We start from the raw sequence: 25,591 nt of genomic DNA on the forward strand, positions 1-25,591 counted from the left end.
AGCGACGATGAAGGAACGGCAATATATTCCTAAGTCGGGATGGTGTGTGACTTGGAGGGGAACGTGCAGGTGGTGTTGTTCCCATGTGCCTGCTGCCCTTGTCCTTCTAGATGGTAGAGGTTGCGGGTTTGGGAGATGCTGTCGAAGAAGCCTTGGCTTGGATCCATCTGTGGTACTGTACCCCTGGATCCATCTGTGATACTGTACCCTGAGTCCATCTGTGATACTGTACCCCGAGTCCATCTGTGATACTGTACCCCTGGGTTCATCTGTGGTACTGTACCCCATAGTCCGTCAGTGGTACTGTACCCCTGGATCTGTCTGTGGTACTGTACCCCTGGGTTTGTCTGTGACACTGTACCCCGGGTCCATCTGTGACACTGTACCCCAGGGTCTGTCTGTGATACTGTAATCTTGGGTCCATCTATGATACTGTATCCTTGGGTTGATCTGTGTTACTGTACCCCTGGGTCTGTCTGTGATACTACATCCCTGGGCCCCGACAACATCCCGGCTGTAGTGGTGAAGACCTGCGCTCCAGACCTAGCCGCGCCTCTAGCCAAGCTGTTCCAGTACAGCTACAACACTGGCATCTACCCGACAATGTGGAAAATTGCCCAGGTTTGTCCTGTCCACAAAAAGCAGGACAAATCCAATCCGGCCAATTACCGCCCCATCAGTCTACTCTCAATCATCAGCAAAGCGATGGAAGGTGTTGTCGACAGTGCTATCAAGCGACATTTACTCACCAATAACCTGCTCACCGATGCTCATTACAGCCTTGGTCCAAACATGGACAAAAGAGCTGAATTCAAGAGGTGAGGTGAGAGTGACTGCCCTTGACATCAAGGCAGCATTTGACCGAGTGTGGCACCAAGGAGCCCTAGTAAAATTGAAGTCAATGGGAATCGGGGGAAAACTCTCCAGTGGCTGGAGTCATACCTAGCACAAAGGAAGATGGTAGTGGTTGTTGGAGGCCAATTATCTCAGCCCCAGGACATTGCTGCATGAGTTCCTCAGGGCAGTGTCCTAGGCCCAACCATCTTCAGCTGCTTCATCAATGACCTTCCCTCCATCATAAGGTCAGAAATGGGGATGTTTGCTGATGAATGCAGTGTTCAGTTCCATTCGCAACCCCTCAAATAACGAAGCAGTCCGAGCCCGCATGCAGCAAGATCTGGACAACATCCAGGCTTGGGCTCATAAGTGGCAAGTAACATTCGTGCCAGACAAGTGCCAGGCAATGACCATCTCCAACAAGAGAGAGTCTAACCACCTCCCCTTGACATTCAACGGCATTACCATCGCCGAATCCCCCCCCATCAATATCCTGGGAGTCACCATTGACCAGAAACTTAACTGGATCAGCCATATAAATACTGTGGCTACAAGAACAGGTCAGAGGCTGGGTATTCTGCAGCAAGTGACTCACCTCCTGACTCCCCAAAGCCTTTCCACCATCTACAAGGCACAAGTCAGGAGAGTGATGGAATACTCTCCACTTGCCTGGATGAGTGCAGCTCCAACAACACTCAAGAAGCTTGACACCATCCAGGACAAAGCAGCCCGCTTGATTGGCACCCCATCCACCACCCTAAACATTCACTCCCTTCACCACCGGCGCACAGTGGCTGCAGTGTGTACCATCCACAGGATGCATTGCAGCAACTCGCCAAGGCTTCTTCGACAGCACCTCCCAAACCCGTGACCTCTACCACCTAGAAGGACAAGAGCAGCAGGCACATGGGAACAACACCACCTGCATGTTCCCCTCCAAGTCACACACCATCCCGACTTGGAAATATATGGCCGTTCCTTCATCGTCGCTGGGTCAAAATCCTGGAACTCCCTTCCTAATAGCACTGTGGGAGAACCTTCACCACACGGACTGCAGCAGTTCAAGAAGGCGGCTCACCACCACCTTCACAAGGGCAATTAGGGATGTGCAATAAATGCCGGCCTCGCCAGCGACACCCACATCCCATGAACGAATAAAAAAACCAGAATTCAAGACCGAAACTACATCAATTTCTCCTGATAAAAGCAGGGTGATTTCTCCAGCAAATTGCAGTGAGTGGAGGATAGTTACATAATACAAATTATGTGCATAAAATCAATCCCAGTTACTTACAGCGGGGCGGTCTCCAGGCGTGATTGACGGGGGAATTACCCAATCATCTCCATTCTGGCCAGGACTAGTGGTGTCACTATATGCAGCCAACTTTACTCCCATAACCCAGGTCTTGAACTCTATCAATCAAAACACTCATTGCTGATATTCCTGCGTTGTTTGCCTCAACTACTCACTGAACAAACTCCGAGCCGTCAGGAGTGGCCCCAATCAGTTTGCTAAAATCTAACCCCAGTATTTGTTTAGTGTTTGCTCACCATGCTCAGATTGCATGAATAAATTGGCAGCGTGACAAAGAGTTTCAAATATTTATCTATCATTTCTAGAAATGTGGTGAAGTGTAATTCAGATTTACCTGTATAATCTCTTCGTGAACTGCTTAAGCATTTGCTTATAAAGGAAAGGATTTGCATTTCTACAGCACTGTTCAAGACCTCAGGACATCCCAAAGTGCTTTACAGTCAATGAAGTACTTTTGAAGTGTAGTCACTGTTGTAATGTAGGAAACGCAGCAGCCAATTTGTGCACAGCAAGATCCCACAAACAGCCATGTGATAATGACCGGATAATCTGTTTTTAGTGACGAGTATAGAAGATTAAGGGGTGATTTAATTGAGGTGTTTAAGATGATTAAAGGATTTGATAGGGTAGATGGAGAGAAACTATTTCCTCTGGTGGGAGAGTCCAGAACAAGGGGAATAACCTTAAAATTAGAGCTAAGCTGTTCAGGGGTGATGTCAGGAAGCACTTCTTCACACAAAGGGGAGTGGAAATCTGGAACTCTCTCCCCCAAAAAGCTGTTGAGGCTGGGGGTCAATTGAAAATTTCAAAACTGAGATTGATGGATTTTTGTTGGATAAGGGTATTAAGGGTCACGGAACCAAAGTGGGTAGATGGAGTTAAGATAGAGATCAGCCATGATCTAATTGAATGGGGGAACAGGCTCGAGGGGCTGAATGGCCTACTCCTGTTTGTATGTTCCTATGTTTGTTGAGGGATAAATGTTGGATAGTTTGCTTCACAGCTGCCTTGTCCAGAAAGATGAATGGCTCCACATTGGATCTATTGGAATGAGTAGAATTGAGCTTCAGAAGGCATGGTGCATGAGTGCGGTGTTGAGTATGGTACTGAGCCACACAGACCAGGAAAGCATCAGGAATTGGCTAAGTCGGTAGCACTCTAACCTCTGAGTCAGAAGGTTGTGGGTTCAAGTCTCACTCCAGGGCCTTGAGCATATTATCTCGGCTAACAGTGCAGTACTGAGGGAGTTTTGCACTGTTGGAGGTACTGTCTTTTGGAGGAGGTGTTAATCTGAGGTCCCACCTTGCCTGTTAAGGCGGATGTTGTAACATCACCCGTCTCTGCCCCGCCTCAGCTCATCTGCTGCTGAAGCTCTCATCCATGCCTTTGTTACCTCTAGACTCGACAGTTCCAATGCTCTCCTGGCCGGCCTCCCTTCTTCCAACCTCCATAAACTTAAGCTCTGCTGCCCGTATCCTAACTCGCACCAAGTCCCATTTACCCATCACCCCTGTGCCCGCTGACCTACATTGGGTTTGGCAACACTTTGATTTTAAAATTCTCATCCTTGTTTTCAAATCCCTCCATGGCCTCACCCCTCTCTATCTCTATAACCACCTCCACCTTCCGAGATCTCTGCGCTCCTCCGATTCTGGCCTCTTGCACATCCTCGATTTTCATCGCTCCACCAGTAGCGGCCATGCCTTCAGCTGCCTGGGCCCTAAGCTCTGGAATTCCCTCCCTAAACCTCTCCACCTCTCTTTCCTCCTTCAAACCTACCTCTTTGACCAAGCTTTTGGTCACCTGTCCTAATATCTCCTTAGGTGGCTCGGTGTCAAATTTTGTTTGATAATCGCTCCTGTGAAGCACCTTGGGACGTTTTACTACGTTAAAAGGCGCTATATAAATGCAAGTTGTTGTTAATGTTGAAGATCCCAAGGCACTATTCAAAGACCAGGGAGTTCTCCCCCAAGACTCCTCTCTCCCGCAACACAACTAAAAAAGAATAATCAATTATCTTGTTATGAATTCCTTTTCTGTTTATGGGACCCTCCTGTAGGCAAATTGGCTTCCTTGTTTGCCTACATAACAATATGCTACTCCAGCAAAGGACATGTTATCTCAGCAAGCGTGCAGGGCAGAGAGGAAACGCCAGTAATGAATCGCCCACACAGTCTGTCTTATCTGACCACTGTTAAGTACACCCAAACCTCAAGAGAAAGTGCTATTTGCCCATCAGGATTTGTATTTTGTGCTACCTTGTGCTGATTCATTCTTTTTAAAATTTCTATACAAAATGAGATAAAGGCAGATCTTGCATTTATACAGTGTCTTATCAAGTCCGCAGATACCTCAAAGTGTTTCACTTTATTATTTGTGTGTCAGATGTGGCTCAGTGGGCAGCACTCTCGCCTCTGAGTTGTGGGTTCGAGCCCCACTCCAGAGACTTGACCACATAATCCAGGCTGACACTCCCAGTGCAGTACTGAGGGAGTGCTGCACTGCCAGAGGTGCTGTCTTTCCAATGAGACGTTAAACCGAGGCCCCGTCTGCCCTCTCTGGTGGGTGTAAAAAATCCCACGGCCACTATTTGCAGAAGACTTGAACCCACAACCTTCTGAGTAAGAGACACTGAGCCATTGCTGACGCATATCAGCTGCTGGATTTGTGCAATTCACACCGGCTAAAATGGGAATGATTTTTGATTCTGCTTGTGACTGACACCACCTGAAGCAGCAAATTGGAGGCTTGCTGAAAGCTCAGCTGGTTAAGTCAGTGACTGGACGAGCCAGGTTGGATTCCCATTCTGTGCTGAGTTGGCTGATTGAAGCTAATGCAACTGTCAGAGGTCAGAGCCCCCGCAGTAGGGAGGGAAAGAGACCAGCCGGGGTTCTGGCTTATGATCGCTACCCACTGATCTAGTCAGTGAGTGTCGGCAACTAATCGACCATGGGGGCATCACAGCCATGTCCAATGCTCTCCCTGATGGAAAGTGCATGTGCGTGGATGTCATAGGAACATTTGGAACAGGATTAGGCCATTCAGCCCCTTGAGCAATTCAATTAGATCATGGCTGATCTGTACCTCAACTCTATTTTCCCGCCTTTGCTCCATATCCTCTGATACCCTTACCCAACAAAAATCTATCGATCTCAGTCTGGAAAATTTCAGTTCACCTGCAGCATCCACAGCCTTTTGGGGGAGAGAGTTCCAGATTTCCACCACCCTTTGTGTGAAGAAGTGCTTCCTGACATCACCCCTGAATGGCCTAGCTCTAATTTTAAGATTACACCCTCTGTTCTGGACCCCCCCACCAGAGGAGATAGTTTCTCTGTATCTACCGTATCGAATCGCCATGTATGTATGTCTCCAGGAATTGAAGATTAATCTCCAGGGCACTACCCAGGAGAAAAATTATTGAGGCATTAAAAAAATGTTTTATTTCAAAACTTTTGTATATTAGTTATAAAAATTTTGGAGGTGGAAAAGTAAAGGCTGTTTGACTGACAGTCAAGAATCATCCAATCGGGTAACGAAGAATCTGTTTGCTTTCCAATTGGCTGGAAAGGCGTTGCACCGTGAGAATGGACATGTTGGGCGAGCAATGGGGAGGGAGTGTGGGGGCGGGGCCAGTTGAAGGGAGGCAGTCATGTGATGTAACCTCCAGGAATTCGTCCCGCCAGAGTTGGCAACCCTACCACATGCATGTCGGGTGAGGACTGCCAATCACAACTATCTAAGCTCAGGCATGAAGAAACCCTTTGCTGCAAAACGTTCAGTTTAAAAAAAATGTCTTAACAAGCAGAATTGAAGAAGAGAGTTAGCGAAGAGTTCCCTCCTCACAAAAGGGCAGTTGATTGATTTCATTTTTGACTTTAATGCAACAGTGCTCCTGCGTCCCTCCAAGTTCTAAGACATGATTATTGCAACACTGATGGTGCCAGACATGCAGGCTCCACTCCCACTTTACTTTTCCTTTTAAAGCTTAGGCTACAACTTGAGGAAGTGATGTCACTCTTTTGGGACTTTCCTGTTGTCAAAGCTTCTTCTGCAGATTGTTCAACTTATCCAGAACGAGGAACGCCCCGCAAACAGGAAAATCGAGTCATCCCTATTAAAAACAAAACTCACTCTTCACAAATCCTGATATATGGCACTTTGTTTGTGCCTCCCTCACTCTCTCACATCCCCCGAGCTGTGGCTTTACTTAGATTTTATTTTTGTCATTGAGAAACTGAGTTTGAGTGTCGCAGTGCAGGACACCACAAGTTTAAAAAAAAAGGAGACAAGAACAGGGTAAAATGAGAAGCATTGGCTGGGTGACGAGAATCTTGGGTTTTACAAACTTGTGAATTGTAGGAGGAAGTGGTGACTGAAGGTGCTTCTGGATTGTGGCAGCAACTTCCACACCTGACATGGGGATCCCACTTGGTTGACAACAACCTGCATTTATATAGCGCCTTTAATGTAGCAAAACGTCCCAAGGCGTTTCACAGGAGCGATTATCAAACAAAATTTGACAATGAACCACATAAAGAGATATTAGGACAGGTGACCAAAAGCTTGGTCAAAGAGGGGCGCTTTTTTAAAATGGATGGGGAAAGTAGGGTTTGGGGTCATGCCTATGAAATCTATAGGCAAAGAGTTAGGACCATTCAATTAGATTAATGGAGTGATACTAGGCCAGTCCAATGCCACCAAACTAAAATACACACTGCAAGTGCTTTCTCCAAAAGGAGGGTACTGCTAAATAGGTGTCAGCTGTGGCTCGGTGGGCAGCACTCTCCCCACAGAGTCAAAGGGTTGTGGGTTTAAGTCTCACTCCAGAGACTTGAGTACAAAATCTAGGCTGACATTCCAGTGCAGTACTGAGGGGGTGCTGCACTGTCGGTGGTTCCATTTTTAATTTGAATTAAACCTGTCCCCTCAGGTAAATGTAAAAGATCCCATGACACTAATCGAAGGAGAGCAGACGAGTTCTCCCCGGTGTCCTAGACATTATTTAACCCTCAGGCAACATCACTAATACATATTATCTGGTCATTATCACATTGCTGTTTGTAGGCATTTTCTGTGTGCAAATTGGCTGCTGTGTTTCCTACGTTACCAACAGATCCAATAGTAACTTTCAAAGGGAAATGGATTTATACTTAAAAAGGAAAATTTTGCAGGGCTATGGGGAAAGAACAGGGGGACAAGGACTAATTGAAAAGCTCTTTCAGAGAGCCAGCACAGGCACAATGGGCCGAATGGCCTCCTTCTATGCAGTATTATTCTATGATTACAACAGTACTTTTGGGACGTTCTGAGTTTGTGAAAGGCATTATATGAATGTACGTTCTTTCTTAATATGAGTGGTCATTCTGAACTAAAATTGTATGTGGATTAAATTAAAATATGATCCCCATGGCCAATGATCAGCCAATATCATGTGGTGTCCACTGGTTGAGGAATGTTTCAAGCGTCAGAGAGTTAGTTTAGATGCCTGGCAGTATTTATTTGCGTGGAGAGTCATCGCCCTCTGGGACAGACAGCGGAGACATGCGGGGAATATGGGCTCACAACAGTCCTTTAAAAGGGACCTTGATAAATTCCTGAGAGAAATGCTATCCAGTTACAGGGGGTAAGTTGCTGATTAGTTGAGCTTGTGATGAGCCCAGGTGTACATACCATGGTCTCTTGGATCTTGCTTGATTGTCTTAGGGAGTTTGAGGGGAATTTGGCTGCAGATAGTGACACCACTATTCCCGGCCAGAATGGAGATGATTGGATAATTCCCCCGTCAATCACGCCTGGAGACCGCCCTGCTGTAAGTGACTGGGATTGATTTTACACACATAATTTGTATTATGTAACTATCCTCCACTCACTGCATTTTGCTGGAGAAATCACCCTGCTTTTATTGGGAGAAGTTGCTGTCGTTTCGATCTTGAGTACGGTTTGCTGTAGTTCATAGAAACTCTTTTTAAATAGACTCTGTAGACTGTTTGCTGTAGTGCACTGTTTAAATAAACTCTTGTTTGCTGAGTAAATAGATTTTGTTTGAATCCTGCAGTAAATCCCGCCCAGCCTCCAACTCATTGGCTGACACAGTCGTGTCAATAGACACCCTGGAGGAATTTGCCTGTTTTTCCTGAATTGGCTGTAGGTTTTTTATCCTCAGTTCTTTTTTGCCTCTACCCAGAGGCAGCGGGGAGTAGGGGGATGGTGAAAGAGGTTGCATTGTCAACTGGATGGGATGAACTTAATGGGCCTGCTGTTCCTGTCTCACCATTTTCATATGTTATTAAGAGTGTGTAGAATGGGCTATCAGCCCAACTTGTTCTCATTCAATTTGTCCTATTAATTCAGAGTATGCTGCCATGGAACTTTCCATCTGGGGAGTGCATTTTCTCTGTGTGTCAAGTTAAAGAAATCTTGCTTTATAAATGTCTGTTTAGTAAAAGAATGTTTCCTTAACTCAGAGAAATATATTCCACAGGGCCATGGGGAGAAAATAAACATTAAAACCTGAAAGGTGCAATGCCTTCCAACATGAGCCTAGTTCCTGTAAACAGGAAAGCCCCTGCCCTCCGTACCTTATGACATTGGTCTGGTTTTAGCCCACCTATCCACAGTGTTCTCTTGGTTCATTTCTAATAACCCTCAATCCCATTTGTCGACAAGAAGCTGTATAGACATTTCTTGAAACCCATTAAGATTTCTTATTCCACCACCTTATCATTCATTTAGTAAAAAAGTTTCCTCCTGCATTACCTACTTTCTTCTGTTGTCCTTGATTTATAAATATGACCCCCTGTGCTTAAATTCTGTGCACGGCAGTAAAGCTCACATGGATTCAATTTGTCCAAACCTTTCATAATTTTAAACACCTCTATCATATCCCCTCTCAGTCTTCTTTCAACAGAGAAAAGACCCAGGGTAGTCAATCTTTCCTCATACATCATCCTCTTAAGTTCTGGGGTCAACCATGTAGCTCTTCTCTGTACCTTCTCCAATAACTCAATATCCTTTTTGAACGAGGGAGACCAAAACTGCATGCAGTACCCTGGATGTCTCAGCTGTGGCTCAGTTAATAGCACTCTTGACTCAAGTCGCTGGAGTGGGTTCAAGCCTTACTCCAGTGACTTGAGCATAAAATCTAGGCTGACATTCCAGTGCACTACTGAGGGAATGCTGCACTGTCAAAGGTGCTGTCTTTTGGATGAGATGTTAAACCAAGGCCCTGTCTGTCTTCTCAGATTAATGTAAAAGATTCCATGGCACTAATAGAAGAGGAGGAGTTCTCCCCAGTGTCCTGGGGCCAATATTTATCCCTCAACCAACATCACTAAAACAGATTATCTGGTTATTATCACATTGCTGTTTGTAATTGCGATGTCAGTTCAGCTTTGTGATGATCTGTTGACAGAGGATGCATGTGGGATCCTTAGCAAGGGGTGTAACATATAAATCTAGAGAGAGGTGATTTCAAAATTGTATTTGACCCTGCTGAAAGAACTTGCATTTATGGGACCTTTCACAACCTCAGGGAGTCCCAAAGCACTTTACAGCCAATTAAGTACTTTTGAAGTATAGTAACCGTTGTAACGTAGGAAATGCGGCAGCCAATTTGTGCACAGCAAGATCCCACAAACAGCAATGTGATAATGACCAGTTTATCTGTTTTAGTGGTGTTGGTTGAGGGATAAATATTGGCCCCAGGACACTGGGGAGAACTCCCCTGCTCTTCTTTGAATAGTGGCCGTGGGATCTCTCACGTCCCCGAGAAGGCAGACGGGGCCTCGGTTTAACATCTCATCCGATAGACGGCACCTCCGACAGTGCAGCACTCCCTCAGTACTGCACTGGGGGTGTCAGCCTGGATTATGATCACATGCCCGATGATGGTATCTAGTACTCATTTTTTAATTTATTAAACAAAAATGCAATTAGGCACAGTTGGATTCCCAATTAGCCACATGTGGCTAATGTTTTTGGACAACACTGATCTCACCTAAGGACACTGAGGGTGACACCCAGGGAGCGATCAATGAACTCAGCTCAGACTGATGATGAAACCTGGCCTGTTTAGCTCAGCTATTCATTGGATCAACATCCTGGGCCTGGAGGGTTTGCCCTGATATAAAAACTTTCAATAACATCAGGATGAAGGAGTCTGTGCTTTTAACCAGATTAGGAAGCAGTCAGTACAATGTCACAGTGCAATAAATCTGTAGGAAGCAGAGTCCCACCCCTTCAAGTCTGAGTGTGAGAACCAAGAGCAAACCCCGCCCCTACCGCCCTCATTGGCTGCTTCAGACACAAGCCCCTTCTGCATGAGGCCACCAACAGATTTTCTGATTAGCTGGAGCCCTGTCAGTCAAACACGGAGTCCCGCCCACTCTGCATAATGAGCTAATAAGTTATTGAAGTCAGAGAGGCTGGTGTGAATGACAGGGTGTTTCCTGTTTTTATATTTGACGCCATTTTGTTACTTTAAACCATCAAAACAGAGTGAATTTGCTCAGAGTGTGTAGCGGGGAGACTGTTTGCAAAGAAAAGTTTGCTTTGATGTAGTTTGAGGCGGTGGCTGAACTTTCCTTGTGAAGTTCTACCTTGCCTTTCAGTTCCTGTTCTCTTTTTGTCCTCCTGCCTGTCTCTGGGAGTCCCCTTTACTTGGGGTCCAGGTGATGAGTTCTCTACCTGTTGCCTGTCCCACCAGCCCCGCCACTTGCGTGGGACCAGGGCTCAATAGCCCTTACTCCCCAAGCTGCCTGGGCACCTCCTTTACCATCCAGATAGGGCTGACCAGGGAATCTGTGTTACTCCCAAACTGTGGGGACAGCACTTTAGCGAGAGTCAAAGAACTTGCCTGTTCCATCGTGGACCAGAAGGTAAGAAATCAACCTGCTCTTATGAATTATTAAGACATTTGGCATGAAAGTTTGAGCAATAAACACAAGGTTGTACTAAATACATCTTAAAGGCAACTTCGGCGGGATTTGAAGTGTCAATTTCACTTTGAAATTTACAAAGAAGTTTTTTTTGTTTCTCGTAACTTACCAATTTTTTTGGTGTGTTTTGGGATCTTGCTGTGCCCTTTTATAGCGTGTTTAGCTGGAACCTGTCACCTCCACTTGCTTGCAGGCGGTAAGCGAGGATCTGATTTGATTTGATTTGATCTGTTGGGCAATTTTCAATCATTTCCTGTCACTCCGCGAGTCATTTGAGGATTTAGTCGCAGTTTGTGTGTGTTTCCCTCCCAAATAGTTGTTCCAACTAGATTTCATACTTTAAAACAATGTCTCCCCGGACCTCCGCCAGAGATTTGTGCGATAGCGTCTGTCTTAACTCCTGTCGGGCAGTAAAGGGTTGAGTCTTTGAACGTGGAAAAATCAAGGATTGGAGATGAAAAGTTTTTCTAACTTTTCAAACAGTTCTACAGTGTAATTCAATGAGAAATATCTTTCCATAGCGATCTGATTCTAAGTTTTAGAAGTTTAATGAACTATATATTTTTTCTCTCTTTCTCTAAACTCCCCCTTGCTGCTTTTGAGAGTGGGTCGCATGCTACTTTTGAGAGTGGGTTTTGGGGAGGGTTTCAGTCTGAATGTCGGCATTTTTGGTCTGCATGTTAAGTGAGTGTCGGGGTTAATCCTGAGATGGGAGTGAGTAGGAGGAGGCTCGGGGTTGGTGCTGGATCTCTCTACATTCAGTTGAGGTCCTGAAACGTGGGCTGCATGAGGTGATATTTGATGTTCACGCCCATCTTATATAGGCGCTGGACACAACCCTGCAGCTGTTCATCTAGAATGCATAGGACTGCAGACAGTAAGATAATTGTCTTTTTTTTAATTAAAAAAAAATAATTAGCAAAAGAACCAGAGAGGGGAGAGGAGGAGTTTTTTTTAACGCAGAGAGCTGTTCTGATCTGGAATGCGCTGCCTGAAAGGGCGGTGGAAGCAGATTCAATAATAACTTTCAAAAGGGAATTGGATAAATGCTTAAAAATGAAAAAATTGCAGGGTTATGGGGAAAGAGCAGGGAGAGTGGGACTAATTGGACAGCTCTTTCAAAGAGCTGGCACAGGCATGATGGGCTGAATGGCCTCCTTCTGTGCTGTATGATTCTAATGGCTCTTTCCTTTCAAAAACTGCTTTTAGCCTAAACTGATTTAATTTTTTTTCAACTTGTGTTTTTTCTTTCCGCCTTTTAAGGCACGGACCCCTAGAGCACTGTAGTTGCTGCTGCCCTCAGACTTTGCCTGTTGCTTATGTGTGCCTAGATAGTGAACGTTGGCAAGCTATTCAACAATGGCATTTATTTAACACCTTGTCACAGCCTCGGGACGTCCCAAAGCGTCTCTCAACGCGTGAATTACTTTGGAGTGTTACGCAGGGAAAGGCAGCAGCCAGTTCATGCACAGCAAGGTCCCACAAATGACCAATTGAAGTCATTGGTGACGTTGTTTGAGGGAGGTATGTTTTCCAGGACACCGGGCGAATTCCCTGCTCTTCGAATAGTGGCCATGAGATCTTTTATGTCCACTTGAGAGGGCAGAAGGGACCTCAGTTTAATATCTCATCCAAAAGACAGCACCTCTGACAGTGCAGCACTCCCTCAGTACTGCATTGGGAGTGTCAGCCTAGATTATGTGCTCAGGTTTCTGGATGGGTCTTGAAACCAAAACCTGCAAACTCAGAGGTGAGAATGCTACCCACTGATGCATAAGGAGGGCATCACAGCCCAGCCTGCTTCAGTCCTCATCTGATCTCAGTGTTCATTTTACTGTCAGTGGATAACGAGCACGAGCAGGAGCCCAGCCCAGGGGCACCAGTGCTCATCGTAGTGTCTCAGTGGCTGCCCTGCCTGAGGTGAGTGAACTCCGAACGGGTCTGGGGTCCGATCTGAGACTCTTGGCCTGTTTCAAATTCTGCGCCAGACAGTGTCCTTTCCTACTGGGGGAGGGAGGGGACTTCTTTAAAAAAAAATCAAAGCCCCACCTCAGAATTTGCTACTATACGTATCTGTGACACCCTGTTTTGTCTCTGTCTGCCTTTTTTTCTCTTTCTCTCTCTCTCTTTCTTCCATGTTTCCCACAAAGACGTGGTTCATATTAGTTGGGAGGCAGAAAGGGCATGGAACGGAGAGACGAGATGGGTAAGATCCAAATTTCCTCTCTGCCACGTGTCCGCTGATCCAAGTCAGGGTTTCAGCTGGCACACTGGTGATCGATCTTGTGTTGAAATTTAGGCTGAATTTTGTTTTTATTGCCCTGTCAAATGAATTCAACAGAATTGCCTTTATTGATCACCTCTCTGGGGAGAGCGTCACCATGTCCTGGAGAAATGTGTGCCTCTCGCTTTCTGGAAGTGACATGCCTTCGCCTGAGTTGTACAGGGTGGGACCTCTATTGTGTAGCCTTGAATTATCCGCCAGATAATCTCCGAGAAACTAATTTGGCACAGACTAGGGATTGAACCTGGATCACCTCTCCGTGTCAGCCGTGTCTCAGTGGGTGGCACTCTCGTCTCTGAGTCAGCGGTTGTGAGTTCAAATCCCACTCCAGAGAGTTGAGCACCAAATCTAGCCTGACATTCCCAGTACCGTACTAAGGGAGTGTTGCACTGTTGGAAGGGCTGTCTTTCAGATGAGACGTTAAACTGAGGCCCTGGTGTAAAATATCCCAGGTAACTGTTAGATGGTTTTGATCCCAGGCAGGAAAAATTTTACTCATTGAGGGTTCGATGGGTGCAGAATATTCATTCAGAAGGTGAACCCAAATGAATCATATGTCCATCTTGATATCTGGTCTACCCATTGGGTCAATATTGTATGCACTGGTTTACTAATGTGTGCTTTTCCATTTCCAGCTTGGGTTGAACCTGACATTGACTCAAAACAGCAAAAAAAAACACCTTGTTCTGTTACTGACCTGGCTGTAACTGTAGACATGGAGTCACTTGGCTTATTTAACATATTAGTCGTAATATGCTGTAGTCATACCAGTCACTGTCTCAGCTGTGGATCTCAATAGACTTGTGATTCATGTGCTTCTGTGTTTGGTGCCAGTTTTGGCTCAGTGGTAGCTCTCTCATCTCTGAGTCAGAAGGTTGTGTGCTTAAGTCCTGCTCCAGAGACTTGGGCACAAAATCCAGGCTGACACTTCAGTGCTGTACTGAGGGGGGGTGCTGCTCTGACGGAGGTGCAGTCTTTTAGATAAAACATTAAACCGAGGCCCCGTCTGCCCTCTCAGATGGATGTAAAAAATCCCACAGCCGCTATTTTGAAGAAGAGCAGGGGAGTTCTCCCTGGTGCCCTGGCCAATATTTATCCCAACCAACATCACTTTTTAAGAAAAAAACAGATTGTGATCATTATCACATTGCTGTTTGTGGGATCTTGCTGTGCACAAATTGGCTGCCGCGATTCTTACATTACAACAGTGACTACACTTCAAAATTACTTAATTATCTGTGAAGTGCTTTGGGATGTCCTGAGGTTATGAAAGGTGCTATATAAATGCAAGTTCTTTTTTATTGTGATTTTCTTCTTCTCTTTTCATGTGGGAAGGTGAGTAGCCTTCCCTTGGCAACTGCCCATGGGGACACAATTGAAGTCAGGAGCCTAACTGTGCGGGGAATTACAATCACAGACCGTGTCCCGACATTCTACGGTGCAACCACTTGCGGAGTTCTTGAAAATAGCTCCCCAGCAAGACGTTGGACCTCGACAAAATGGTAGCGAGTAACACTGAGCTACAGGAATGTGATTCTACTGGAGACGATTAAGTCTTTCTAAGCTTAAGTTGCTCCTAGTGCTGTATCTAGAACCACCAGTACTTCACCCTGGGACAGTGTTGTCCCAAGATGCTAGCCCCTATCCACATGTGGCTAATTGGAAATCTGGATGTGGCTAATTGCATTTCTGATCAGTAAATAAAAAATGAGTAATAGACACCGTTATGGGGCATGTGAAGATTCCTATTCGCACGGTGTCCATGTGAACTTTAACCTCTCTATGCATTTGTTGGTAAAATGGTAAGACGAAAGGCACAGTACGTGATTGATTGTTGTGAGCACTTCCTTGGTTACTGAATGTTGGTAGGTGTTTGCTAAGTAAATACACATGTGAAGTACATTTACATGTGTATGTAAGGCTTTTTCAACTAAAATGAGCCCCTGTAGCTAAAACAGTGTCTCCGCAGCCACTCCTGTGGCTTGTCAGCGATTTCTAGTGAACATCACTGCCCTAGTGTTATACCCTTGGCCATTAATTTAGAGACTGAGGTGAATAAAGAAAAATATTGCATTTATACAGCCCATTTCACGGCCTCAGGATGTCCCAAAGCGCTTTACAACCAGTGAGGTACTTTTGAAGTGTAGTCACTATTGTAATGTAGAAAACACGGCGGCTAATTTGCACACAGCAAGATCCCACAAACAGCAATGTGATAATGACCAGATAATCTGTTTTGGTGATGTTGGTTGAAGGATAAATATTGACCAGGACACTGGGGAGAACTCCCCTGCTCTCCTTCGAAATAGTGCTGTGGGAACTTCCATCTGAGAGGGCAGACAGGGCCTCGGTTTAATGTCTCATCTGAAAGATGGCACCTCTGACAGTGTAGCACTCCCTCAGTACTGCTCTAGGAGTGCCAGCCTAGATTTTGTACTCAAGCCTCTGGAGTGCGGCTTGAACCCACAACCTTCTGACTCAGAGGCGAGAGTGTTACCCACTGAGCCACGGCTGACTCTATTTTGAGGTAGTCAAATTCCGTTCTTGTTGCATGAGAGTCCCAGGTTTTTTTTTCCAAAATTGAATTCCTTCTGTCCTTTTTTATTTTGGTAGAAACGGTAAACTGTTCTTGGTCTCGCGGTTCAAAATGCCCTCTCCAGATGCAACCCTGGTTTGTAAGGGCGAGAGTTACAACTGCTTTGTTGGAGGTTTTCCCCAGTGAAATTATACTGACAGTGCAGAATAGGGAGGATTTTAATTGGTAAGTTTACATCTCCTGTTGCTAGGGGAGAACATTTCGTCAGTGTAGGGATTATGTCTAGTGTTTGGGCAAAAGAAAAACAGCTGTTTGAGTTTAGATATCCATTGTGCCTGTATAAGGAGACAAAGTGTTCATCTGGGATGAGTGGTGCAGCTACTATACACAATTTATTTTTTGTTTGAAATAGCTGTGGTACTCGTGGTGTAATACTGAGGCGTTTGGGTTAGGAGAGCTCCTGGTTGGGCTCCCAGTTTGTGTTGAGTTAGCTGATCTCAGCTAAGATGACAATCGACAGAAAGAAAGGACTTTATATACAGCGCCTGTCACAGCCTCTGGACATCCCAAAGTGCTTCACAGCCAGTGAAGTACTTTTTGAAGTGCAGTCACTGTGTTGTAATGTAGGAAATGCGGCAGCCAATTTGCGCACAGCAAGATCCCACAAACAGCAATGAGATAAATAAGCACAAACTGCTTTTAGTGATGTTGGTTGAGGGATAAATATTGGCCAGGAAACCAGGGAGAACTCCCCTGCTCTTCTCGAAATGGTGCCATAGAATCTTTAATGTCTGTCTGAGAGTGCAGACAGGGCCTCGGTTTAACGTCTCTTCCGAAAGACGGCACCTCAGGCAGTGCAGCACTCCCTCGGTACTGCACTGGGAGTGTCAGCCTGGATTATGGGCTCAAGTCTCTGGAGTGGGGTTTGAACCCACGATCTACTGACTCATGGGGTAAGAGTGACACGTAAATAGGAGGTGCTGCAATTGACTGTTGATTTGAAGGTAGGCTAGGGTTGCCAACTTAGGTTGGACATATTCCTGGAGGTTTCATCACATGACCTCCTGCCTCCAACCCCCACGCTCCCGCCATTGGTTGCCCAACACATCCAACCTCGCGGCACTCCTCCTTCCCACGCCCATTTGGAAAGCGAGCAGACTCTTCGATACCCAATTGGATGGCTCTGGACTGTTAGTCAAACAGCCTTCCCCCCCCACCTAGAAAACGGAAGTGTTCAAAGAACATGAATTTTATTTAATGCCCCTATGATTATTTTTTCCTGAGTTGCCGAGTATCCTGGAGATTAGGCTTTAATTCCTGGAGACTCCAGGCCAGTCCTGGAGGGTTGGCAAGCCTAGGATGAGAATCTGCGTGCGAGACGATTGGGGGCGGGGAGTTGTACGATGAAAGGCCGTTGCCGTGGTCACCGTGTGTGTATTTCTGGTACATACCTTTTTGTTTGCCCTTTGGTGTATAATAGTGGAACACTGTGACCCAGGGCATGCCTTCGTGTCCATTTTCAGAGTAAATGTTCTAGGTTTATTGTTTTTATTTCATTCCCCTTCCTGTTCGCTCCCTTTTTGAGCACTGCTCACCGTCTCCGAAACCACTGCAGTGTGACCAGAGTGGAACAATGTTTGGAAGGGAGCTCGACCCTATGAATGGTTTTGATAAAGCAGATAGGGAGAAACTGTTTCCACTGGCAGGAGGGTCGGTAACCAGAGGACACAGATTTAAGATAATTGGCAAAAGAAGTGGGGGGAGATGAAGAGAATCTTTTCTTTTTTACACACAGCGAGTTGTTCTGATCTGGAATGCGCTGCCTGAAAGGGCGGTGGAAGCAGATTCAATAATAACTTTCAAAAGGGAATACTTGAAAATATGAAAGCGAGAACTTGCATTTTTACAGCACCTTTCACAACCTCAGGACCTCCCAAAGCTTTACAACCAATGAAGTATTTTTGAAGAGTAGTCATTATTGTAATGTAGGAAATGCGGCAGCCAAATAGCACACAGCAAGATCCCACAAACAGCAATACGATAATGACCAGATAATCTGTTTTTAGTGATGTTGGTTGAGGGATAAATATTGGCCCAGGACACCGGGGAGAACTACCCCTGCTCTCCTTCGAAATAGTGCTGTGGGATCTTTTACGTCCACCTGAGAGGGCAGGCGGGGCCTTGGTTTAAGGTCTAATCCAAAAGGCGGCGCCTCTAACAGTGCAGCACTACCTCGGTACTGCGTTGGGAGTGTCAGCCTAGATTATGTGCTCGAGTCCTGGAGTGCGGGACTTGAACCCACGACCTTCTGGCTGAGGCAAGAGTGCGACCCACTGAGCGAAGATGTTGGGGTTCTGAGTGTAAAGCTCTCCGTTTGAGCCCTTTAGTTGGGTTGACGGTGCACTGGAGTCTCCAAGTTGGGTGTCAAAGGCTCCCTTTGTTAAAATGTAACTTTGGGCCCTGCCTTGAAAGCTGCTGGGCTAGCCTTTCTTAAAGGGGCCACGTTCAGTCCCCTTTCATGATGGATTTGGTGCATGTCCCTTTAAGTTCACGGGCAGTAAATTTTATGTGGGTGTTGCATATTTATCTTCATGTACAGGAGGTACTAACTTTTTCATCGTTGATGCTAAATCACTTCGCTTAATATTTAACCTGTGGGATTGAAAGAAAAATGCATTTTATTCCCTTTCCTCTCTCCTCACTGCTCCATTTAAGCCCCGCTACTTTTCTAGTCCGTTTGTTCTTCTCTCCTGAAGGTGTTGGCTCCTCACTAGGTTGCAAGCACCTAATGCCCGACAGATACCTCACCAAGTGGCATTTATTATGTGCGAGCCTAGGTTATTGGACTACAGCAGGCATCGCAGCTGTGTCCCCCTCCTGAGGTCCGCACATGTGGGGTGGGCGGGAGGGTCACTGGGTAGAGATCAGAAGCCAGAGCCTGAGCTGATTTTCCCCTTCCATGAACTGGGGTGTCGATGCTGATTGTAACAGCTCCGGCTGAGGTTGGCTCGCAGTACAGACCAGAATTTGAAACCCAAAACCCCTGGTGCTTTGCGTCATCCCCCTTTAGTGAGGAAGCTTCTAGATTGCGTATACTCACCCATGACTCTGAGCTCACCGCTCGTGGAATACTAGGTATGTACCTGCACTGTGCAGTTCATGCCTCGATACTGGTTTTCAAATCCCTCCATGGCCTCGACCCCCTCCCTATCTCTGTAACCTCCTCCAGCCCCTACAACCCTCCGAGATCTCTGCGCTCCTCCAATTCTTACCTCTTGCACACCCCCGATTTTAATCGCTCCACCATTGGCGGCCGTGCCTTCAGCTGCCGAGGACCTAAGCTCTGGAATTCCCTCCCTAAACCTCTCCACTGCCGCCTCCTCCTCCATTAAGATGCTCCTTAAAACCCACCTCTTTGAACAAGCTTTTCGTCACCTGTCCTAATATCTCCTTATGGGTCAAAGTGTGTGAAGTGCCTTGGGACATTTTTTCTACGTTAAAGGCGCTATATAAATTCAAATTGTTTATTTCTGAGGACTACATCACAAGATTCACTTACTTATTGAATCTATAAGGATGATTTTGCGAGGCACGGTTCCTGGTAAGGAGTCTCACTCGATAGGGACGCAGATCAGAGAATTGGGCGCAGAGGGCATGGGTCATTTACAACTGGAAAATAATAACTGGGGGTGCTGTCTGGTGGGGAGGGGATTCAACACGGGAGATTAAAGAGTTAGCAGCATCTCTGCTCAACCCAGTGGTCGAAACTGAGTAGAAAGCATGTTGTGTGCTGGTTTTAACTTTCACTCTTGCATTCCTGTGATGGGGAAGAGATGGAAGTGTTTATGGAGGTCACTTTGGAGAGTCTGTGTTTACAATACTCTACATTCCATGAACCTTGCTGCGGAGCTTTACTGGAGGCTGTTAACTCCAGGAAGGCGGGAAGCTGAGCACAGAATTTTCACTGCAAAGACGAGAGCTTTAATAAGGAACGGCTGTGGTCTGACTAAAACCCTCTGGGGGGGGGGTGGACTTCAGCTTTCAAATACAAATTTTTTTTGTGGTTCGAGATTTTGGGGGCACGCCCTCAAAAGCTCTACTGTCCAATCCTGGAGAAGGGAGGAGCGCAAGAGGATAAAGTATGACCTGTGACTGGTGTATTATGGTAGCAGAATCCAGGCCCCTGTGGTATATGTACTACGGAGTGTATATTAATGTAATATACACTTTCTGTTCTATTTGCCCTTTATGGCTCAGCAGAGTTTAACTGGCATCTCTTGAGGGAGTGCAGTGAAAAGTAAAAGGGCCTTTTATATTCACAGACTCCCCGCAGTCTCTATCAGATTTACTTAGTTGCACTTTCAGATGTAATCTTAACCGTTTCCACATTGTCTTTGTCTTTGTTTTTTTTTTGCCAGTTTTATCTCTGCCTGCTCTCCTGGCTGGGATATGGTTTTCTATGGGAACCTCTCTGACCATTCCCAAGTGGCCACTTTTTTTTAATGTGCCACTCCAAACAGTGAGTGTCGGGAAGCTTTTCGACTGTGGGGGGGTGGCATCACGGCCAAGCTTAATCCCACCCTTGACCCCTCCTCCCGGCAAGGGCACTTTCCAGGGGGTGGAGAAACGGGGAATTAGGGAGAGAAACGGTCAGTGGGTAGTGATGGGGAACCCTGGCTGATTTTTTTTTCTCCTCTACCTCAGCCCGGGGGCGGGGGCACTGTGTCCAAATATAGGACCTCTTCAATCCTGCCGACTTGAGATGAATTAACTCGGCACAGTCCTGGGATCTTCCTGCTCTCTGTGACCCAGGTACTCACTGAGCTATTGGGCAGTTGCCCAGCTTTAAAGATTCACGTATCCTTTTGGAGTGTTATCATTTGGGGTTTCGATTTTGACGGCTTCTGGGAATGTCTAACTCTACTCGTGCACTGATGGACCTAGGAACCAAGCTTGCGATACATCCTGTGAGTCACGTAGGGAGGCATGTCGGACGTTGCTGGGATTGAGAAGCTCTTCCAGTAACTGTGTGTCCTAATATATCTCCTTATGTGGCTCAGTGTCAAATTTTGTCTGATAATCGCTCCTGTGAAGCGTCTTGGGATGTTTTACTACGTTCGAGGCGCTGTATAAATGCAAGTTGTTGTTGATACTTGACGTGGGGGCAGGGGGCAGGGGCAGGGGCAGGGGCAGGGGGGCTCGAAGTGGATAGAGTTCCCAGCCTGACTGTCCCTCACCCTAAGTACGAAAATGAAACAAAATGGAAATGGCCTCCTCGCCCGCAGGTACAGTGTTGGGGTGTTTTGATTCTCAGTGACTGCGATGAGTAACATCCCGTCACTGATCGTGCCTGCTGTAAACTTCCTATTTTATTGACTTTCCAAATAAGTTCATCTAACTGTTCGAAAACTACATAGCGAATATTCCCAGACAGCCGGCAGTAAGGGCTTGGCAAAGGGAGTTTGTACGTCACCAAACGTGGGCCAAACCACAATTGCCCCTCTTTGGCTCCAATTCTCAGTCACTCTTGCACCCGGGGGAATGGGCGAGTGCCAGCTGTGGCTCAGTGGGCAGCACTCTCGCCTGAGTCAGAAGGTCGTGGGTTCAAGTCCCACTCCAGAGACTTGAGCACAAAAGCTAGGCTGACTATTCCAGTGCAGTACTGAGGGAGTGCTGCACTGTCGGAGGGGCTGTCTTTCAGATGAGACGTTAAAACGAGGCCCCGTCTGCTCTCTCAAAGTTCCCATGGCCACTATCTTAAAGAAGGGCAGGGAAGTTCTCCCCGGTGTCCTGGGGCCAATATTTATCCCTCAACCAGCATCACTAAAAAACAGATTATCCGGTCATTATCACATTGCTGTTTGTGGGATCTTGCTGTGCGCAAATTGGCTGCCGCCTTTCCTACATCACAACAGTGACTACAATTCAGAAAGTAATTCATTGGCTGTGAAGTGCTTTGGGACGTCCTGAGGTCGTGACAGGTGCTATATAAATGCAAGTCTTCCTTTTGTTTCTTCACCAATGTCAACATACAGCTCCCTCCAGCAGGGGCTCGCTGAATGACAATCGGGGGCAGAAATCCTGGCTGATGTTTCCCCTTCTCCACCCCTTCCCTAACTTTTTCTCCAGGGGTGCTTCGGCTGGACGAAGCACCGTTCTCGTTGGAGATCCACCAACAGCCCTGACTGGGGATTGAACCTGGCATCTTGGGCTCCTGGCTGTACATCCAGCCAAGAAGACACGTCTTTTCCTGTCAGGGGCGACGTGCATTTTACTCACTTGATGTGCAACACTGGCGCGCCGTGACCATGGCAACGGCCGCCTGCCCCCTCCCCCACCCACCCCTGCGGCAGGGAGAAGTTGTGTGCAGCTCCCAGCAGCAGGAAACCAATTTGAGGTCAGAACGAGGGGAAGGGAGGGTTTGATAAACTGGGGCTGACAGCCACATCCTTGTCCGGGCAGGGGCTGCTGATGCCTGCAGGGAACCTGCAGTTGCTTCTACGCACCAGTCGAATTTAAAGAAAGAAAGGGAAGTTAGGTATCCAATGCTCCTCTCCTGCTGGGTATAGCCCCATGGGCACCACCTGTCCATCAGTGCCTCTCCCAAGGGAGCCAGTCTTTGCTTGTGTCAGTCTGGTGGATTTTGGATTAACATGGCACCTGAGAGTCACCCTTCTCCCAATATCCACACCTATGAAAGAATAAAGACTTTCATTTGTATAGCGCCTTTCACAACCTCGGGACGTCCCAATGAAGTACTTTTGAAGTGTAATCACTGTTGTAATGTAGGAAAGGTGGCAGCCAATTTGTGCACAGCAAGCTCCCACAAACAGCAATGTGATAATGACCAGATAATCTGTTTTTAGTGATGCTGGTTGAGGGATAAATATTGACCAGGACACCGGGGAGAACGCCCCTGCTCTTCAAAATAGTGGCCGTGAAATCTTTTATGTCCACCTGAGAGGGCAGTCAGGGCCTCTGTTTTAACGTCTCGTCCAAAAGACGGCACCTCCGACAGTGCAGCGCTCCCTCAGTACTGCACCGGGGAGTGTCAGCCTAGATTACGTGCTCGAGTCTCTGGAGTAGGGCTTGAGCCCACAACCTTCTGACTCAGAGGAGAGAGTGACACCCACTGAACCACAGAAGAGCGCTGAAGTTGGGTGCGGAGGGGACTGGGTTTTGCTGTGTTGGCCCCAGTCTACTGGAAGCTCGATGTCCGTGTTAACAACACTGAAGTGATGTTGAGGAGAGGAGGGGCGTTTGTGTTGTGTCCTGTTCACCGGTTTCTGGTTTTGTGTCTCGGCCGACTTGGTGGTTTTCCACTTGGATTAAATCTGTGGTTTCATGACTGGTGATCGGCCCCCGCTTGCGGTCCCGAGTAATGTTCATCTCTTGTCAGCTTAATTTCCCCTTGGCGTGAAAGGGATTGATTTTTTTTTTTGTTCGTTCGTAGAAACGAAAGGAAGTGTCTAGTCTCTGTCCGCAGCCTCTGACGTAGCTATCTGTTGATCTCTTGACTAGTGTCAGGGTACCTGGTTTTTCCTGGGTTCAGTCTGCACTCTGTGCTCAGCTCACCAGGGCTGCTACGAGACTGGCTTCGGGTGCCTCTGGGTCAAGGAAGAGGATTCTTTTTAGCCCAACCCTGGAAAATTGCTCCCAAGACCTTTGCAGGCACCCAGGTCACCAGGAGGTGTGGCCAGTTAACCACCCAGCTGTGCTCTCTCTGCAGGGAAGTTCCCAGGGTGACGTGGCCAGGATCAGATATTCAATGGGGGAGATGATGGGGGTTGAAGGTGGATTGAACATATCCCACCAAGCTGTAACCCATTAAAGAAAGGACTTGCATTTATATAGCGCCTTTCACAACCTCGCGACGTCCCAAAGCGCTTTACAGCCAATGAAGTACTTTTTGAAGCGTAGTCACTATTGTAATGTAGGAAACGCGGCAGCCAATTTGCGCACAGCAAGATCCCACAAACAGCAATGTGATAATGACCAGAATCTTTTTTTCAGTGATAGTTGGGGATAAATGACCAATACCCTTGATTTTCTTTGAATAATGCCGTGGGATCTTTTACATCCACCTGAGGGCAGATGGGGCCCTCTGTTTAATGTCTTGCCTGAAAGCCAGCAGCTCTAACAATGCAGCCCTCCCTCAGTACTGCACTGGGAGCCTCAGCCGAGAGTTTGGGCTCAAGTCTCTGGAGCAGGACTTGAACCCACGACCTTCTGACTCCAAAGCGAGAGTGCTGCCCACTGAGCCCAGAGCTAGTTGTGGTAAAGCAGATGCTTGGTGCCAGTTGGCTGCCGATGGCTCAGATCTCACTCCGCCAGCGGCAGCACCGACTTGCCTGACCCACTGCCGCTGGCAACAGGCTCACTGACCAATTTTTCCCACTTCAGCGTAGACTGGATCTGAACAACGACTTACGTTTACTTTACATAACGATGCATCCTAAGGTGCTGTACAGGAGGTGCGATGAACACCAAGCCAGGAAATGAGGGTGATGTTAGGAGAGGTGACTGAGGGTGCAGTCAAAGGTGCTCCTTGAGGAGGTCCTTTTTTGGAAGGTGGGGAGAGAGAGATGGTGTGACAGAGGGTTTTAGGGAGAGAGTTCGAGTGTGGGGACACGGTGGCTGAGGCTCTGTTGCTGATGGTGGAATGGGAGAGGGCCGACACACAGCTGACTAGAGTTGGAATAGAGGAAGGTGTTCTCCAGATCAGCCATTCTTTAGGGACTGCACAGTCTGTGCCAGCCACCAGCTTGTAGGCACAAGAGTCAGTCCAAGAGCTTGGGCTTGAGTTTGCTGTTCTTTCAGTTCGGGCGCCCAGCCCAGCTGGAGTCCACAGTAACTCGCATCACTGTGTATCTGGATTTAAAATGACCCTGGGTCCTGTCTGGCCAGGATGTGAGTAGGCTCATCTCTGGGACCTGGGCTTAAATTGTGCCCAGGATTGACGGGATGAAAGTCTCCTCTCTCTCTGCCGACTCTCAACCCAGGACCATGAGACAAAGCGGGCACGACAAGCGCCTAAAGTTTCTCACTCTGAGATGGTAAGCATGATCGTGCAACTGAGCCTTTCTACCTCACGACCCTTATTTAAGACACTCCCTAAAATCTACCTCTTCGACCAAGCTTTTGATCACATGTCCTACTGTCTCCTTCTGTGGCTCGGTGTCAATTTTTTGTCTCATTACGTTCCTGTGAAGCGCCTTGAAGCGTTTTACTACGTTGAAGGCGCTATATAAATGCAAGTTGTTGTGCCCATCGGAGGGAGTACTCTTGTGGGCCTGAGGCACGTTGTTGGGGCAGTGTAAAGGGAGCTTTACTCTGAATCTAATCTACTTTGTATCTGCACTGGGACTGCATGATGATGCTGAGCATTGAATGCCCAGTTGTGTCTTCCTTAATCTTGATCACGCCAACTCCCCTGAGCATTCTGGATGAGAATTGGACGGTTACAATGCTGCACAGCTCAGTCACTTGAACACATGCCTCCTGTTTTTAAATATGTGGGGCTAATGATTTTCAAAGGAGCACTTTGTTGATAGACCTGTTTCTGAAAGGAATGTTTTTTTTGTGAGACACTGCTTTGTGGGAGGGAGTTGGCAATGCTCAATCAGAGCACTGAGAGTCACTGACAGTGTCGCATTCTACACCGACACACCCATTACTGTTGA

The 25,591-nt window shown here is 46.9% G+C and overlaps 1 protein-coding gene and 1 long non-coding RNA gene across 4 annotated transcripts in view; one reads left to right on the forward strand and one right to left on the reverse strand.

Moving 5' to 3' along the window:
• Positions 1–11,480, reverse strand: part of LOC137305909 (uncharacterized) — a 62,969-nt gene extending 51,489 nt beyond the window's left edge. For all 3 annotated transcript variants that reach the window (XR_010958784.1, XR_010958782.1, XR_010958783.1), the window contains exon 1: positions 11,198–11,480. This is a non-coding gene — a long non-coding RNA (uncharacterized lncRNA). The remainder of the gene's footprint in view (positions 1–11,197) is intronic.
• The window catches only part of prkd2 (protein kinase D2), a 48,165-nt gene continuing 33,166 nt past the window's right edge, over positions 10,593–25,591 (forward strand). Inside the window, exon 1 of the mRNA XM_067974838.1 lies at positions 10,593–11,028. Within this exon, the coding sequence (XP_067830939.1) occupies positions 10,825–11,028 (204 nt within the window). The 5' untranslated portion in view covers positions 10,593–10,824. The remainder of the gene's footprint in view (positions 11,029–25,591) is intronic.

This window comes from Heptranchias perlo, chromosome 41 (genome assembly GCF_035084215.1).
Source record: "Heptranchias perlo isolate sHepPer1 chromosome 41, sHepPer1.hap1, whole genome shotgun sequence".
Taxonomy (NCBI): Eukaryota; Metazoa; Chordata; class Chondrichthyes; order Hexanchiformes; family Hexanchidae; genus Heptranchias; species Heptranchias perlo.